General features: G+C 40.5%; 1 protein-coding gene across 4 annotated transcripts in view; it reads right to left on the minus strand.

The window, feature by feature from the left end:
- The window catches only part of NPNT (nephronectin), an 83,206-nt gene extending 65,341 nt beyond the window's left edge, over positions 1–17,865 (minus strand). Inside the window, exons 1-3 of one of the 4 annotated variants that reach the window (XM_030313318.1) lie at positions 17,637–17,810; positions 15,319–15,419; positions 106–156 (exon numbers count right to left, since the gene is read on the minus strand). In XM_030313318.1, coding sequence (XP_030169178.1) covers positions 106–156; positions 15,319–15,419; positions 17,637–17,707 — 223 coding nt within the window. In that variant the 5' untranslated portion in view covers positions 17,708–17,810. Of the gene's footprint in view, positions 1–105; positions 157–15,318; positions 15,420–17,636 lie in introns of all 4 variants that reach the window. The other 3 variants (XM_030313320.1, XM_030313321.2, XM_030313319.1) reach the window with 3 other exon arrangements.
- Between the last annotated feature and the right edge of the window lie 261 nt (positions 17,866–18,126).

Genomic DNA, 18,126 nt, shown 5'->3' on the forward strand with positions numbered 1-18,126 from the left:
CTAAGGTTAAGTTTTATTGATAGCTTTGTAAAGTTATTATTTAGAGGTTATGCCTTTCAAGACATAGATTAGCCAAAATTATTTCAAGAAATATGTTCATCTAACCTTTGAGCTGGCACCTTATCCTGGCTATTCTCTGCCTTAAGACGTAGAAAGCTGCAAAACAAATGTCCAAAAAAAGAAATTCCAGATCTTTTCTCTGTAAGGAGGCTGGACTTGGGTATTTAGCAACTTGTTACATTCCCGGAGACTTACACATATTCAACTTTCAGTGCTTTTCTGAAACAAAAAAAAAAAATCTAGGACATGTTTAAAATAGTAATATTTTAGTCACCATTTTGTCATTAAAAAACATTTTGTAACAAAAATATTAACCAAGTGAAGTTGTGCTATTCTTTCATAGTCCAAAATCTAAATCAGAAGATTTCAGACCGCTCACGGCACTGTACCTTTCCAGTCCAATTTTTCATTTTCAGAATATTAATTTTTGGTCCCAAGAGACAGTATCCTTTTATTTAAATGAGTGTTGGACAAAATATCTGAAAAAAATTAGAACTGTGAATCAATTAGTAACCAAGGCTGGTAGTTTTTAAATGGATAGATCTTTACTTACCTGTTTCTTACATATTTTGTGTTCCCTTCTCTCTCCAACTTTGGGGAGGAAATATTAAGGTTTGTTTTTTCTTTCCTTCCACAGCATTTTCTTCTTGCATGGCTGCTTTGGTTGTCAATAGCAACAAGAATTACCGTGAAAGCTCAGCCATTTCACTTGAAGATACATAAATAACCCGGTTTAATGAAAGTAAATGGAAGAAACTTGAAACAATACTAATAATGGTTAGGATTTGACCAGCCTAGAGGTCCTAGAGGTAAGGGAAGAGAGGATTTTTTACTTCTTTGTGGATTAATACCTTCCCTCTTTAAGGCATAAAATATTGGCTTTAACTTTTGATTTATGTACTTATTTTCATAAATTAAAATTCAGTGAATGAAGCCTTTTTTAGGGTAATACCAGATGAAAAATATTCTAAGCCCAATTTGACACAATAATTTAACTATTGATCCAGAATTATTGTTCTGTATTTTTAAAGGCACATATTTTTTTCATACATATATATATATATATATATGTATATATATACATATATCTCAATATACACACACACACACGCACACACATATATATATACATACAGACACACATATACATATATGTGTGTCTATATATACATATATGCTTGTTAGAGATATTTATCATATTGTTCAGGTTCATAATAAATTAGTGTTTTGTATCTTATTGTTGTTGATGTTAACTTTAAAAGAACTCACCATATCTTGATGTTGACACATTTCTTAAAATAGAATAATGAATATATCAGGTACAATTTTAGCAAAAGGCTGAAAATAAATCAAAGCATAAATTGCAAATTACATTCTGGATCACATATTAAGGACAATTGTTTATGCCTATGGTTATGTATTATAAGGAAAAAATATAAAAGGATACCGTTTCTTTAATACTCTTTAATTGCCAATTGTAAATAATCAAATTTATCGAGAAAAATAAAATGATTTTAAATAAAGGTAAACAATAAAGAATAGCAAACATCATTACTTTCTAACTCGTTATATTAGTACAAAGCAGCCAAACAGTTCTGTATAGTTTACTTTTGTCTTCTAATATCTTAAGTTGGGTCACATTTCTCCTACTTTACGTAAGTCAGCCTTGACACACATAGATTAGTAAAATGTATGGTATCGATATGTATATCCATTAAATAAGACTTCTAGCATGAGATTTTAGCCCATGTTTTAAAATTTGCATTTTGAAAACTATACAAAACTGCATTTTAAGTCAAAGCAATGTTAAACCCGGAGTAGACTATTTCCAAGAAGTTTCTGGGGTCTAGCCTCTACTGATGCATAAGGAAATTTTCACAAGCAACTGTCGCCACAATTTTTGTGAAAGCCGCCAAAAATAAATGCCCTACGTGTATTTTTTGTGATATAAAGACCACTGTGAGAAGCACTAAAATAGGATTCATTAGCAGCACATAGTATGGAAATATCTGCCCCATCTTCTCCTGCTAATCTGTTTCTCCACAGCCATTGTAAAACAGCCACGGTAGCAAATACATGCAACCTGACAGCAAAGCCAAGCCACTCATAGTTTACAAGTCTAGAACTTTCCTGTGATCTGCCCAAGAACCACTGTTTCATTTCACCTGAGAGTTGCTGTGATGAACTTTGTTGAGGGCTCTTGGTGATATGAGGCATGGTTAAAAATAATAAGCACACGATGATTTTATGAAATTGTGACCAACATAATCCAGAGAAACTAAACTATTTGGAGATTAGTTTTTCTGGCCTGCAAAACGCAGGTTTACAGATATGAAGTCAATCCTAGGTTTTGAATATTAAAAAAAAAAAAAATGAGGGATGAGAAACCCTAAAGAACTGAGCCCACCTATTATCCAAATGTATGCCTATTTTCTAGTGTATGGTTTACTTCACTGTAAATTAATTACAAAATGCACAAATGCTAGGTCAAGCATAACCTTAGAAAAGCAAATGATGAAATGTCCCAGACTAAGACTGATAAAATTACCACATGCTCCAGACAGGAGTCGCACAGCCTCTTAAGCAAAGAGCACAGCATGACATATGCACATTTTACAGGTGACAAGTGCCAGGTACATGCATGAAAGGAAAAGGTCCTCCCTGACACTGCACTTCTACCTCTCAACCCTAATCTGCAGCTAGAAAAAGTAGTAAATCTAAAAACTTCTCTACAACGTAACCTTAAATTTCACACTACATTTCTCATTGTCAAAAAAATTTATATATTAGCCTGGCAAACTCTATTCATAGACAACAATCCAACACTGGACATTTAAAGCATCAATATCCAGGACAACAGATCCCATGAACAGTGTATTTTGAGTAATTTGGATGATCCCAACTTTCAGCCCACTACTTTGTAAGTCTTAGAGCTACAGAATTCATCAGAATCCAACAGAAGATTAGAGAACAGAACATTTAACAAAGCTACAAATCATTTCTTTATAGTTTTCCCCCAACTCCCCCAACTGTTTCAAAAAAATTTTTTTCTGCCTTAGTTGGGAAAAGAAACTATACATGGGAATGTCTTAGTTCTTGACTGTACACAGACACTAAGATACGATGAATCTTTTAATTCATCGATGATTTTAAAACTCAATCCAAGGGACAAAGGACCTTAAACCGCCATTATCTATGTGAAACACCATGAAATCTTTATGTAACCATATTGAACATGGGACGATTTATCCATTAGAAGCTATTACCATAGTAAGTGTATATAAAATCAACTCTAAGCACCCATGAATGTTAAAAAAGAAAAAAAAACACAATAAGGTAAGAGCTACAATTTGTGTTTACCTATTTGCTATTTGTGGGCATGCCAACATTTGACTAAGTACCTACAAATTTTAACACTGAAATAAAACAGGAGGTACCAAAGGCTTTAGAAAAATATTTTGGGTGGCAGGAAGCTTATATTTGGATGTCGGTCTACGGAGGTAATTTCCATAAATGTCACAACACATACCTTTGACCATTTAGGGATCTCTCTTAGAAACTGAATTTGAGAACTCTAAGAAAAGAACTCTAGAAAATAAGGCTAAAGATTTTTGGGAAAGAAACATTGTTTTTGGCAAAGTAAGCATAAATCCAGAAATTTCCAATTGTTTCTTCCTTTGTGTACATCAGTGCAAATTTAAACCATGACATATTTCCTAAAATTTCACCAGAAATCAATAATATGTACAAAAGGCAACCCTAATCTTGTGATCTGATGATGCTACTTTAGGAAAACACATCAGTTCTGGAGAATTTATATCATTAATCTACAGAAAGGTTAAAAAGGTACTGACCAAATGAAATGTTCAGTTTGAAAATTTAATTGACTCTAGGTGCACCTGGGGGGCTCAGTCAGTTGGGCATCCAACTCTTGACTTCGGCTCAGGTAATGATCTCATGGGTTCATTGGGCTTGACCCTGACAGTGCAGAGCCTCCTTCAGACTCTCTCTCCCTCTCTCTCTGTCTGTCTCCTGCATGCACTCGCCACAGGAGCATGTGTTCTCTCTAAAAACAAATGAACTTTTAAAAAAAATAAAATTTAACTGACTCTAGATTATCCACATGCAAGTAACTAGTGGCAAATTGACTCTCTCCTGACACCTAGTACCTACCAAGGAGATCTCTCCAGCTTTCAATCAATGTACAGCAGAAAATGAGGGTTTCTAATAAAATATAACTAGAAAAAAAAATTTTTTCCCCAAAGTCAACTACTATATTCTAAAGCTAAGAAACTGCCTGGCCTATTGATAAATTTCCCCTCCATAGTAACAAGTTCACTTAACATTGTTTCATCAGACTAAGTTATACTAAAATTCTTAAGAAATCTATGAAAGAAAATTGAAAGAACACATAAATATCTGTGACTCTTTTACCACACATAATAAAACTTTATCCTATCTGGGCTTCAATGTTAATGCATTCCTTTATGCTGGCTTTATTAGTAATTTTATTAGAAATTCTATTATGACCATAATTATCTAATTATGCACTACTATTAATTAAGTGATGAAATCAGAAAAGTTAAAAGCTATGGAGTGTTAAAATGGAAAATTTCTTTAATTTGGTATTATTTAACTGAACTCTATAGTTAGTAACAAATCAATTTTTAGTAACTAGGTATACATTTTGCAACTAATTTGCCCTGATAGATCCCCAAGGACGCACCGTCAATCACATTAGGCCTATGCTACTGGTATTTTTCTATGGTTGTAGTGACTGATATCACTTTGAAATGTTTTCAAACCACATCATTTTGGCTGCATTGTATGATTTTTGAGAACCGATCATTTACTTGTTCCCATTAAAAAAAAGAGAAGGTCTTGGCCCGAGCAATGTAAACTTCTTAGCTCCCTTCTAGGTTGACTGACACAGGTAACCATTCTCAGGTTAGAGTCTTGGTTGGTATTGACCTCTGAGGAAAGGCATTCAAAGCTCCTTTCTCTGCTTCTCCTGAGGAGATGGGGTACTGACTGATTGGTGCCCTCTTAAGCCACACACTGAGCTATCTTCCTTTGAGAGAGAGAGATTCTCTGAGGACCTGTGTGCACTAGGGTTCTAGGCTCCATTGTCCCCTGGGGCTTGAGGACTGCAGGAGAATCAGTTCTTCCTCACACCCCAGTGAAAAGTAGTCAAGTTTGAGTCTGGTTAGGAACATGAAGAGTACTTACCACAGATTCCGCTTTGAGTCTATTCAGGCCTAAGTGACTTACTTATAGCAGCCCTTCATGAGATCCAGGGAAACTGGGATAAAAACTAAGGGTCATTTTGGTTCCTTTGAACATCTGCAACAATCAGGAGCTTTGGGGAAATGAGTACTGGTCAAGGAGTTTGATGTTCCTGGGTTCACTGGCCCTATTTCATTTAACAGCTCATGTAGGATAAATGATGCCTGGAGGCAATGTTTGTGCCTCATCTTTTATCCCAACCCATAATTGCTTAGAAATGAATTAAGCCATAGCAAAATGTTGATGAGCTTTTGTGCTGATATCCAATGAATACAAAAGTAACTCATACAAAATTGATAAAAAAAAAAAAATTCTTCCACTGACTTATTTGCAGAACCCCTCTATACTGGTTAATAGAAGACATCTATCTGCACTCCATTTACAATGCCTCTGGATACCAACTCTATAAACTGTTGACTGATCTTTAAAATAGGAAGGAAGGAAGGAAGGAAGGAAGGAAGGAAGGAAGGAAGGAAGGAAGGAAGGAAGGAAGGAAGGAAAAATGAAGGAAAGAAAGAAAGAAAGAAGGAAGGAAGGAAGGAAGGAAGGGGAGAGAGCAAGCCAGCAAACAAGCAAGCAGTATGGAATAGACTTTAATACAGCAAACTTCAGCACACTGAGAGAGATCCTAACTTCAAACTGTCTTTTCTAACCTGGAATTGTCCTAAAAGTCCTAAAGACTTCACAAATCACGCTATTCTGGGCTGGACTGAGCTATCAGAAACTAAATATGTAGATAATGCTTCTTAAACTTCCCATGAACTGCGCTTTTAAAGTTCTCGGGGCGTCTGAGTGGCTCAGTCGGTTGAGCGTCTGACTTTGGCTCAGGTCATGATCTCACAGTTTGTGGGTTTGAGCCCCGCATTGGGCTCTGTGCTGACAGCTCAAAGCCTGGAGCCTGCTTTGGATTCTGTGTCTCCCCCTCTCTCTCCTTCAAAAATAAATGAAAACATTAAAAAAAAATTAGAGTAAAGTCCTCATCTTAGATCAGAGGATCTTCTAGGAAATAGCTTTGTAAAACCACCACCAGGTGCACCCGGGTGGATCAGTCAGTTGAGAGTCTGACTCCACCTCTTGATTTCAGCAGTTCAGCTGTCTGATCTCCAGGTTCCTGAGATCAAGCCCTGCGCCAGGCTCTCCCTCCTCTCCCTCTCCCTTCAGGACAGAAATGTTGCTGTGGCCCCTTCCACTCCACCATTCACTACTGCTCTGTGAGGGACCACATGAAAGTTTACATGTGGGAAAAGCCATAATTTCCCCCAAATAACTCGTCTAATTATCCTGTAACAAACATCATGAATTGTATGAAAATAACACTTTTCTTTTTCCTTTGGCTACCGGAAGCTAAGAGCCAAATTAGAAGACATATTTAGGACCCAAGTCTTACATATCTATATTTTAATAATAACTCTCCTCCCAACAACTTATCTTTTACTGTATCCTTTTTTTCCTTCCCCTAGCCCTTGTTAATTCTGTTTTTCTATTGCATGCATTCCTGGAAGCCATCTTCATATCCTTCCCCAAACAAGGTAGAACATAAACAAATAGAAACAAAGAAACCAATTCTATTATTTTTAAACTCTCTTCTAAGGAATCAAAAATAAGAAGTGGCTAAAAGGAAGGTTTCCACTGTGTAATATTATGCATGATTGAATCTCCTTTAAGTTACATATTTTTATCAGATAATTTATAAAAGTAAAATGAGAGTTCTTCGATTACTGTACTTACATAAGAGTAGGATGTCCCTGTAACTCTCCCACATCTAAATGTATGTAACAGTGATGATGCATATGTAAAGATACTGACTGCAACACATTTCATAAAACCAAAATACTGAAAATCACCTAAATGTGCATAGATAGGGATTTTTAAGTTAATTAGGTACAGCCATATAATGGTAAACTGTACAACCATTTAAAAGAATGAGTCATGGGGGCGCCTGGGTGGCTTGGTCGGTTAAGCGTCCGACTTTGGCTCAGGTCACGATCTCGCAGTCCGTGAGTTCGAGCCCCGCGTCGGGCTCTGGGCTGACCGCTCAGAGCCTGGAGCCTGTTTCAGATTCTGTGTCTCCCTCTCTCTCTGCCCCTCCCCCGTTCATGCGCTGTCTCTCTCTGTCTCAAAAATAAATAAACGTTAAAAAAAAAATTAAAAAAAAAAAAAAAGAATGAGTCATGCTTACATGAACTGATAAAGACTGATCTCCAAAATGCAATATATGAGAAAAGAAGATAGAGAATAATCCTATTTTGTGTTATCAATTTATGAACAAAGATAATTTTGCAATTGCTTAGAAATCTCTGCAAATGTCACTAAGAAACAGTTCCTGGGGGTTGGAACTAGGTGTCAGAAAAATAAGGAAGTTAGAAAGGCTTACTTTCACTACCCTCTCCCTGTCTTCGAGTCTTTTAATATTTGACTTAGGCATGCATTTAATTTTTAAAATAAAATGATTTAAGTTTACAATTAAGATAAAGGTTAGAATAACTAATAGAAAAGTTACACCTTTATGGTTTTAAAGTCACTTTTAAATCCTGGTGGAAATCCTGGCAAACAGACAAACCTCACTCCATCCTCACAATATCAGACAGTTGCCTCTGGTGAAGAAGAAACAGATGAAAAGGGGGGACAAAGCGTCCTTCACTGACTTATCAGAGGGGTTTTGGAGGGAAAGAGCAGGGATCAGAGTAGCCTAGAATCAAGCAACATATCAGGTTCTGGATACAGAATTGCCAGAGCCTTAAGTCAGCAGTGCAATCCAGTCTTTTCCATCACCTACTAACTACCATGTAAGAAACCTTTGATCAATTAGTCAAAACTACAAACGCATATGTAGAAAATACTAGGACACATCCAAAACAATATTTCTTCACTGTATATTCAAGGTTACTTATTTTAGAATTATATTAGTAAAAGATTAGAATCAACACAAATGTCCATCAAGAAGAAACTGATTAATAAATTATGATACAGCCATGTAATAGAGTATTACAAATCCATTTAAAAAAAAAGTGACCAGGCTCTTCATATACTGATAATAAAGAAAGCTTTCCAAGATATATTGTTAAGGGAAAGAAGCAAGGTGCAGAACAATGTATACAGTATGCCTTTCATTTGGACAAAAGAGATGGGGTAGAGAAGATATAGGAATTTGTCCATAAGTATGTAAAATCTTTCTGAAAGGTACACAAAAAGCTGATAATATTCATTGCTCTTGAGGAGGGATATATGAAAAAAAATAAGTGCATTTTCTCTGACAAAATAAATATTTTTAGAAGATTGATGGGGAAAACATTTTAACCTGCATCAAACTGGTGGGAAAGGGGTGACAATATCTATGTGTGGTGGTGAGGAAGGAAGGGGGAGTAATGAGGATTAGGCTGTCAGAACCTTCCTCTCCCTCCCTTTCATCTTCAGCATGATGAAGGCCCAGCCCCTGTGATAGATATCTTCCATTACTCACCAAGGGATGCTGCATGGACTCCCTCAACATCACTGGATTATCGCTTTAAAAGCATTCAGTTGATTCAAAGGACTCAAAATGCATACAACCTGAATTCTACAGATAAAATGCACCCTTCAAAAATGCTATTACATTTGCTGTAACAGGGAATGAGGGAGGAAAACACCTGTATTTTTCAAAGCTTATCCACAAGTTCTCAAGCAGAAACACAGTGTTGTTTCTGGGGCCAGAAGTGCCTCCTTGGTACCAGTGTGGATGTGTACATGCACTCTGAAGCAGCTGACTGTGCAGCGACGAGAGTGCTTCCCTTTACGTGGCCTGATGTCCCAGCTTGTGAAGCACTAACATTTCCAATCCATAAAGGTTAAGGCCTTTCCAGATTAACTCTATGAAGGGATCTTAGGGAATCAGTAAATCTTAAAAGTATTATATAAAGATCAGAAGAGAATGAAAAAACAAAGTCATTTCTGGGAAACTTAACTTTCAAGACTCTACATACTCAAAAACTACCTGTTTGAAAAGGTCAAACTTCTTCAACACTGATTTTAGTCTGGAATCTGCATTCCAAGACCACTTGAAGTTCCTCAAAGTACATGGTGTTCTTAAATAACCTTTTCACGGAAAGTGGTAGTTGAATAATCTTAAAAACTCCACTTCCTGAGGATTTGGAGATGCGGGTTTCGTGCTGAAAAGTAGTTATAAGATTGCCCACTGAATTGCTTTTACTCCTACCACAAAAACAAAACAAAACAAAACAACCCCCAAAAAACCCAAAAGCAAAGAACCAAAAATATGCATACCCACCCCCAAAACAGAGAAGGACGCTAACAACTTTAAAATAGTGAAGTGTGCCCAGCTCCATTAAACTGGACCCAGGACCTGCTGGCCATTTTCAACACAGCTCCCACCTGAGACTCCCAGTTTCTCCTGCACATATGACTGTATGAGCATAAAAAGGTTTATCTCTCACATTCAATGGAGGTTGCTATCGCTGTTGACTAAACATGGAAAGGCACTCACTAGGAATAACCTCTCTTTGGGGGAGCACTATGTGTGACCTTCAAAGCCAATTCCAGTATTTCTCATTCACTCTTGATTATTTCAAAGAAAAATGTTCAAATCTCAATAATCAAAGAAAGGTGTAATCTATATAATTATGTGACTGAGGACAGGAAACCAGTATAGGGAACAAAAATCAATAAATCACGTTCCATTTCAAGTTTCTCAATCTAGATACAAGTAACAAATGGAAATATGAAATCTAAATGTTTCACTGACTAAATCAAAATCTCTACTAAAACTAATAACCTTTTCATTTGAAGTACAGAAAGAATTTAACAATTTGCTCTTCAGTCTTTCCGGTGGTCCACAATCCTTAGCCAGTAATATATATTATCCAGCAAAATTATTTGACAACTCCAAAATAGTTTCAGAATAAATTACTGTTTCTCGGTCCCTATGTCACACTAGCCTATAAATTTATTTAACGTTGATAAGAATTCAAAAATTCACGTTGATAAAAATTCACTTTCCAGGAAAATTGTACAGTTTTAGCCTTTGCTAACCTCAGGGAGGAGGTGGGAGGAAATGAGGTTTAGAACTAATAAAGTCAACCTCTAGGTATAGGTTTTATATCGTTCCAAAAACCTTCAGAAAAACATAACAGAACATCTGCATTTTGCCTCGTTTTAAGGAAAAATGATACAAAACCACCCGAATTCACGTAATTTCCTTCAGAAACCACAAAATGCTCAGTGACCGCCAAAGAACTCAGAAACTGACGATCTTTGTCGAAACACAGAACTTGTATTTTGGATTTTTCTTCACACCTCTAAAGAATGCTTTCGACAGAAACACTACTGTCATAGTTACGTATACAACCAAATGTCTAAGTAAAGTAAACCAAAAGACAACCACGTAGAAATACAATATTTAGAACCTCCACACTCTTTCTGCCTTAAGGAAGCTCTCAGATGGAGTTCAGAGCTGCAACGCATCTGAGAAATCTACTTGTAAAATAAAAAGACTGCAGCTGAGAAAAGTTAACTAGCTAACCAGGTATAAAAGTCAGAGACACTCTGGTGTCCCAAACCATCTGGTGCTTTCAGTTAAGAGCTGGTTCCACAGCATACGCGGTTGTTTTAAATAAAATACACAGCCCCTGAGAAATCTTTTGTACAGAAATCTCCACTTGTCAGGAGAAATTGTTGAAATCACTAAAACGAAGTATACCATTAATATGATGGGAAAGTAAAGGAATAGATTAATTACAGAACAAGAAACAAGTATTTTGTGACAAATCTAATTAAGGTACTGTGTGCTATACATATAGAACTATCAGTGTGTTGTGATTAAGAAAATTTCCCTTTACCATAAAGAGTCACAATCAATAGTCGATGAAGATAAAGCCCAAGACAATTAGAAGTCAAGTTTTGAATTCTCAGTATGTACATACCTGTTTAAGAGTCAAGAACGGAGGTAGGTGGAGGGATAGGTTACATAGATAATGGGGATTAAAGAGGGCACCAGTCGTGATGAGCACCAGGTACTGTATGGAAGTGTTGAATCACTATATTGTACACCTGAAATATTACACTGTATGTTAACTAACTGGAAGTTAAATAAAAACTTCTTTAAAAGAATATAAAACAAAGAATCAAAGGATAGAGAGAAGGCAAGGGTATGCCCTCTAAAAGGACTATGAAAACACAATCTGCCTGTTTCTGGACTAGGTCTTACTTTCCACAGCCAGGCAGGAACGTTGGGATAGAATGTCAGGTGGCACGGGCAGGAAGCAGGAAGACAGCTCCTCTGCCTATGTGGGTAGCATCCTTCCTTCCTCTGTCCCTGCGGGAAGGATGAGAAGTCTGCCTGACGGAGGCTTGGTGGCTAGACGCCGTGACCTGGGGCAGAGGCTGAGCAACACTAGCACCCTGCAAAGTCAACTGGCCTCTCCAAACAAGCCCATGTAAAGGAAAGTAGCAAGTGAACATGAAAAGCAGCATGTTCTATGTAAATACATAGATTTGACTCACATGAATAGAGTCAAAATGGCTTACATATGCTCAACCAAGTGGATTAAACACCAAAGGGTCACCGAACTAGACCGTGAGAGCTGATAAGAAACATAATGAGGGCATGGCTTCCCCCCACTTCCACACATCTTCTAAGGGATAAATCTGGAGGTTCTGTGTCTAGGTAAGAATAGTTTCCTTTTGCTTTGCTGTGCTAATTTGAAGAAAAATTCCTAACTGAATCATTCAGAAACACAAGAACCAGGGGACCTTGGATAAGGAAAGGAGAACGGTCCTCATGGGTAAGAACTCTAAAATTATCGAAGGATCAGAAAGGCAAAAACATTTTTCACAGTAAATTTCCCAGAAGCTCTCTGGAAGTTTTGTAGGTAATCCATTACCTACAAGTGTAAGTGTTTAAAGAACAGCAAGGCATTTTTTTCCTTGAAAAAATGTAGTGACAAAAACATTTAATTCTTTTAAATTAAAAGTTTCCTTTAAAAACTAATCAGGAGCTTTCTGTTTGTCCCCAGCAAGCCTCTCTTTGGTGCTCTTCTTCCTACTTTGAGCTGACCTCTGGCCCCCACATTCCTCCACCTGTTTATAGCAAAACAAAGATGGGGAGAACTCTAAGCTGACAAGAGACATTTGGACCATCTGGGATTCTGGAAAAACAAAACTTACACAAGGAAACATCCATCTTTGAATTTGTTTTTTTGTTGTTGTTTTGTTTTGTTTTTTACAAGTTTGCCATCTATAATATTAATGGTAAAGATCCATCTGGCCCTTTTTAATTTAAAGGCTTTTTATTTTATTGTATCACTGAGAATCTTAGAATCATTTTTTAAAGTTTGGCAGTATAAATGCAAAAATACATTTATCATGCCTAGAAAACAAAGAATCTGATAGCATGGGTGTGTCCCATCCCACAAAACTGTTTGAATAGCCGTATTACTTTATACTTCTTTACTTTCATCGAACACATACATAGTATTTACTCTGTGCCAGGAATTGTTTTATGTGCTTTACAAATAACTCATTTACACCTCAGGTATGGTCCTATGAGGTGTTGTACTCAAACACAGAGAGGTCGAATCACTTGCTCAAGGTCACACAGCTAATAAGCAGTGGAATTGAAATTTAAACCCAGGCAGTCTGGCTCCAGAGTCCATGTTCCCCTCCATTATGCTGCCTCTCAAACTTCCACCAATTCTCCGTTAAGGTAAGCTGTGATTTGTGCAGGATCTATACATTTTTATAACATTAGCATTTCAATAATTGACTCATGTCATTGTAGCAGCTTCCGCAGATTCTCAAGAACAGGAAGAAAGATAAATACTATCAAATGCTACACTTCACCACTTTACACTCTGTTAGAAACAAAACGACGGTATAGAAAATAATAAAATGGTGGCTCATTTCTGCTGGGAAAAATACTCTGCTAGGAACTTCCTCGGATGTTGGATGTTTACATTCGGTAATGCCACTGAAACTGTGCAAGGTCTTTACGTTCATTTAAATTCAGAATCACCAAGCTGGTGTATACTAGAGAAAACGTAACTACATGTAAAAAGGCAAAACAGCTCTTAGAAGCTCTTTCCGGGGAACTCCACGGTTGATGAACCTCTAAGACACAGAGGAATTTTCTCCTTGGAATTCCTTTAGCACATCTGGCAGAGTGCGCATGGACTCCTCCGCCTCTGCCGGCTGTCCACTCTGGCACTCTGTCTGCAGGGACAGTGCACTCCACTTTGCTCGGGGCACTCTGCCAGAACAGCCTTGCCCTCCGTAGGGCTGGGGGACCCTGCACGCCCCAAAGCACTTTAATAATCCTGACAATTAAGGCAGCAAAGGGGGAAATTACCTCCATTCCCGCAAAGAAACTACTCATGTTTTTTATTTGGGCACGGTGTGGTATGTGTGTTGAGCCCATCCTCTCTTCACCCTTTGATTATCAAAAGCGGATTGGTCTTCAATTTCCACACCTGTGGCCGCCAGCTGTGCAAATGCTTCTTGACACTGTGGTATAATGGGCAGAAGACTATTCCACCAGGCACCATTCTTCTTTTTTGACCATCTTCCCCTAAAAACAACTAACCAGTGGAGAGGCGCCTGGGTGGCTCAGTCTGTTAAGCATCCGACTTCAGCTCAGGTCATGCATGATCTCTCGGTTCATGAGTTCAAGCCCCATGTTGGGCTCTGTGCTGACAGCTCAGAGCCTGAAGCCTGCTTCAGATTCTGTGTCTCCCTCTCTCTCTGCACTCCCCCCCCCCCACCCAAACCCACTCATGCTCTCTCAAAAATGAATAAATGTTTAAAAACTTAAAAAGAACTAACCTGTCAGGCACAGCAGCTTTGCCTAGTTCTTTTGTTTACTGGAAACTGGAGTTACCATCATCTCCCTTAATTAAAAGATGCAATGGCCCAACAGTGCAAAAAGTCTAGCCCAGTGCCTTGCAGGTAACAGAAAAACCTTAGTCCCCTTTTACCTTTCCATCTCCAACCAGAGATGTCAACCTGTTAATATTACTCTCCCTCCTTCTTCGCAAAGTTAAGGGCAGATATCATGCACAATTCTCAAAGATGGACATAGCTGTCGGAACACCTAGCTTCCCTGAATTTAAATTTATTCCTCCCATGGCCAACACATCTGTAGGGCTCTGCCCTGTCTGGCTCCAGCCTTCCTCACTTCACTTCTCTATTCCTCTAAGCTCCTTTCTCGTGAGCACTGGATATGAGGAATCCAACTGTGTTCCCATCATCCCACCAGACATGACAGATGCCCAGAAATTTACTTGATCATTTGCGGAGTTTCTTGTAGGGGAACAGAATACAATTTTGAGATCCCAATACAGTTGCTGGGAACCAATTTCTCAAACTTCCATGATGTGGTTCTCATTTCTACTATTAAAAAATCCATGGAAAAGGTAAAAAAATTAGTACTCTGATGTGGCACTTATTCCATGATGTTGATTACTTACAGAAAATAAAAACTATGCTATTTCAGAGGTGTTATTTGATTACAGTGGGTTGTCTATTTAGAATAGTCAATACAATCTAACTTCAAAAAAAAAAAAAAGGCTTTACAAATAGGCTACCTTCCACAACAGGTATGGTAAGGATTATATTAGTGCTATAAGGTTCAGAGACTGTTTAGTGTAAATACAGTCTAGACTCATTATCTTACCTCCATCTCAGAGTCTGGAGCACAGAAAAGAAAAAGCCTGATGAGAAAACAGGAGCTGGGGATACTGGGGACAAATGCTAAAGCATCATAGGTGGCTCTTCTGTGACTGACAAAGCTGGCCCCTTGCTACGTACAGCTGGCTCCGGTTGAAAGAGGCAAGATAAGGAGTCACGAACTGAAAATTCCCGTGTCAGAACCACACCACCAAGTCTTGCTCAGTAATGAGCCCACTGATATGCAGAGTGAAGCCATGAATAATGGTGGAAAGCTGCACCCCATAGGGAGCTGAAGTTCCCAGAGAGGATACTCACGCTGACACTGTCCCCAGGACCGGCGGGCCCAGCCCCAGCAGCAGTCAATCCTCCCACCATAACGACACAGGCCAATGGATGACACTATTTGCCTGGGCCACCTACCAAACAAAAAGATTCAAAATAAATAAAGATACTTTTGAAATTAAAAATTATTTCCTCTGGTATTACTTTTAAAAAAGAATTTAAATCACACCCAACAATCTACTATGAACTCCCTCCTGCCGGCAGAAATTTAAGGATAAAACTCAGGAAAATAGTTCTGCTGTGATCTAGTTCCAAATTTCAGACAGTTAAACATATGTACTACACAAGGAGCACGGTGAAAGGGAGGGGAAGATCCTTTGTAATATGGAAATAGCATCAGCTAAAACCAAGAATTCTCAAGGCTGACACTCACAGGGTGGTTTCTGAAGCTTGAAATAAAACAGATTCCTCAAAGACCCACACCTGTTATTTGGGGGAAAACCAGTTTTGACTGATTTATCATAAACTGAAAAGTATTAAATAATATGACATGTCAAAGCAGAAAGAAAAAAAAATCTGCCTTACATTTTCTGCCTTGGAAAGGAGAAGATGTGGGAAGGGGCAGAAAGATGGGAGTCCTCAGAATCAAATGAAAGAGATCTCTTTTCGAGATAGGACTCTTTGGCAGAAAATGTTCCCAGAAAATAAAGAAGTATTAGAAAAAGAAGTCTAAATAAAACCTGGAAGAGTTGAAAGTGTAGCTAACATCTCAAGTGTCCCTGTGGTTTGAAATTTTCCTGCATCAACAATCCCTGTTATCTTCCTCATTAATGTAAATAAGGACTAAAAGTATTCAATTTCAAGGATACGAATTTATCCACCAGGTTCCACTTTGACACCTTCTTTGGTAAATCGTTTCTTTTAGATTCACACCTGACTTTTTACTCCCACAGACTCAATATTTTAATTGGCTGTTTTAAACTTAAAGCTACCTTAAAAATCTTAACGCAAAACCATGTGATGTATTTCTTATTGCAAATGTGTGCGTGCCAGAAATGCACAACACGTGGGCAAAGAATTGCTTTAATAAAATAAAACAGCCTCTGGCCGCTACCCACATTTTCTTAAACACTCCTAATCTTTTCAATTCCCGTTTCTTTTATCTCCCCTTACGCCCGCCAGCACAAAGCACAAAATAACCTCGAACTTTCTATTTCCTCCAACCAGGTGGTAAACAAGCGGTAGCTCTCTTCTAAGCGCTCCACTGGTTCTCCTAGGTTCCTGTTCCCCTCCAGGTACAAGAAAGCCAATCAATCGTGGAATTGATTCGTTCCAAGATTACAAGGAAAACAGGTGCGGCTGTCTTTGGGGCTGCTCAGAAGGCTACCTGGAGGGGTTAGGGCGGAGGGGGGGGGGGGTCTCTGAAAGAGGAAGACTGGATGGCGGTGTGACCCAGGTTAAAATCTCTCCCGGCTGCTCCAGCCTGGTTTGTGCACCGGCCGCAGCGCTCGGCGTTCGGGGCGGGTGTGGTCTACAATTGCAAGGAGGTGGGATAACCAAGCACGCCCTCCTGACCGACAGACACAAACACACACACCCGCCAGAGCGGATCCCGCGGCGGGCAGAGAGCGCCGCGCGCCGCCGCGAGGGGAGCGGCTGAGTGACAGCGGCGACGGAGCCGGGGGTTGTTGGAACCTGTCAGAGCACGCTGCAGCCCGGCTCGCCCGAGGTCTCGTGAGCGGTGTGTGCGTGCGTACACATACACAAACACACACGTAGCGCTCCCCGCCTTTGAGTCCTTATTTCGAGTCCTCCTCCCGCAAGCAAGCCAAGTGCGGAAGCAAACGGGTCCTCCCTGGAAGCCCAATCGCTTCCTCGCCCCTACCCTTTGTGTGAGCGGCTCTGACAGCTTCAGGCCGGGATCTGGCCCGCGCACCTGGAAGTTTCCCCGCGGAAGGGTCGTAGGGAAATCTAAATCACGAGCCAGAGTTTCCTGACCAAAGGTGTCCTGCGCATCACCTCGGCTTAGGAGCTAGCCCGCGCCCTCCGAGCCCCGGGGCCGGGCTCCAGCCTTCCTCCTTCCCTAGCCCTGATTCCCGAGCCGGGAGCTGGGAGCCGCGGCTGGGTTCCGGGACTCGAAGGGGTCACCATCCTCCCCAGCCTCGGGCAGCCACCGGTCTGGAGAGCGGTTCGACGGCTCTCCTCCTGCCGACGCCGTGCGGTGGCCCAACTTCTGGCCGGGTAGACTCCTCTCTGACCTCGCAGCCGGGCGGGGAGAGGGAACCCCAGCACCGCGCGCGCGAAATTAGCGCTGGAAGGAGGAGAAGAGGGCGCCCCGGGGCCCAACCCACCTCACGTCGAACTCGGCAGCCGCCTGCAGGTAGAGCGAGGAGCCGAGCACCAGAGCCAGGAGGAAATCCATGTCGGGAGGCGAATGCACCGCTGCGCGCGGGGAACAGGTTGGGGGTGCTGGGAGCGGAGGAGAGGCGCGCTCGTCCCCTCGGCTCCAGGGAGGAGCTGCGGGCGCCGCGGCGACTGCTGCAGCTGTCGGAAGAGAGCGGCGCGGCGAGCAGCCGGAGCAGGTCTGCGGCGCGGCGCCCGGAGCCCCCTCTGGCTCCCTCCCCGCGAGGGGAGGTGCTGCAGGGGGAGCTGCGCCGCCCGCGGGGAGGGGCGGAGGGGGGTGGGGGTGGGCGCGTGCGCCCTCCTCACCGCCCTCCCAGGCCGGGGCCGGGGGTGTGGGCGCTTGGCCCCTCCGCGGAAAGCTCGGGAGCTGGAGCGCTGAGGGAAGCAGCGTCTGTTGAGGGCCAGCCAAGTGGGGCAGGCGCCAGGCTGCGAGGAAAG

The sequence above is a fragment of the Lynx canadensis genome, chromosome B1, assembly GCF_007474595.2.
Source record: "Lynx canadensis isolate LIC74 chromosome B1, mLynCan4.pri.v2, whole genome shotgun sequence".
Classification (NCBI taxonomy): Eukaryota; Metazoa; Chordata; class Mammalia; order Carnivora; family Felidae; genus Lynx; species Lynx canadensis.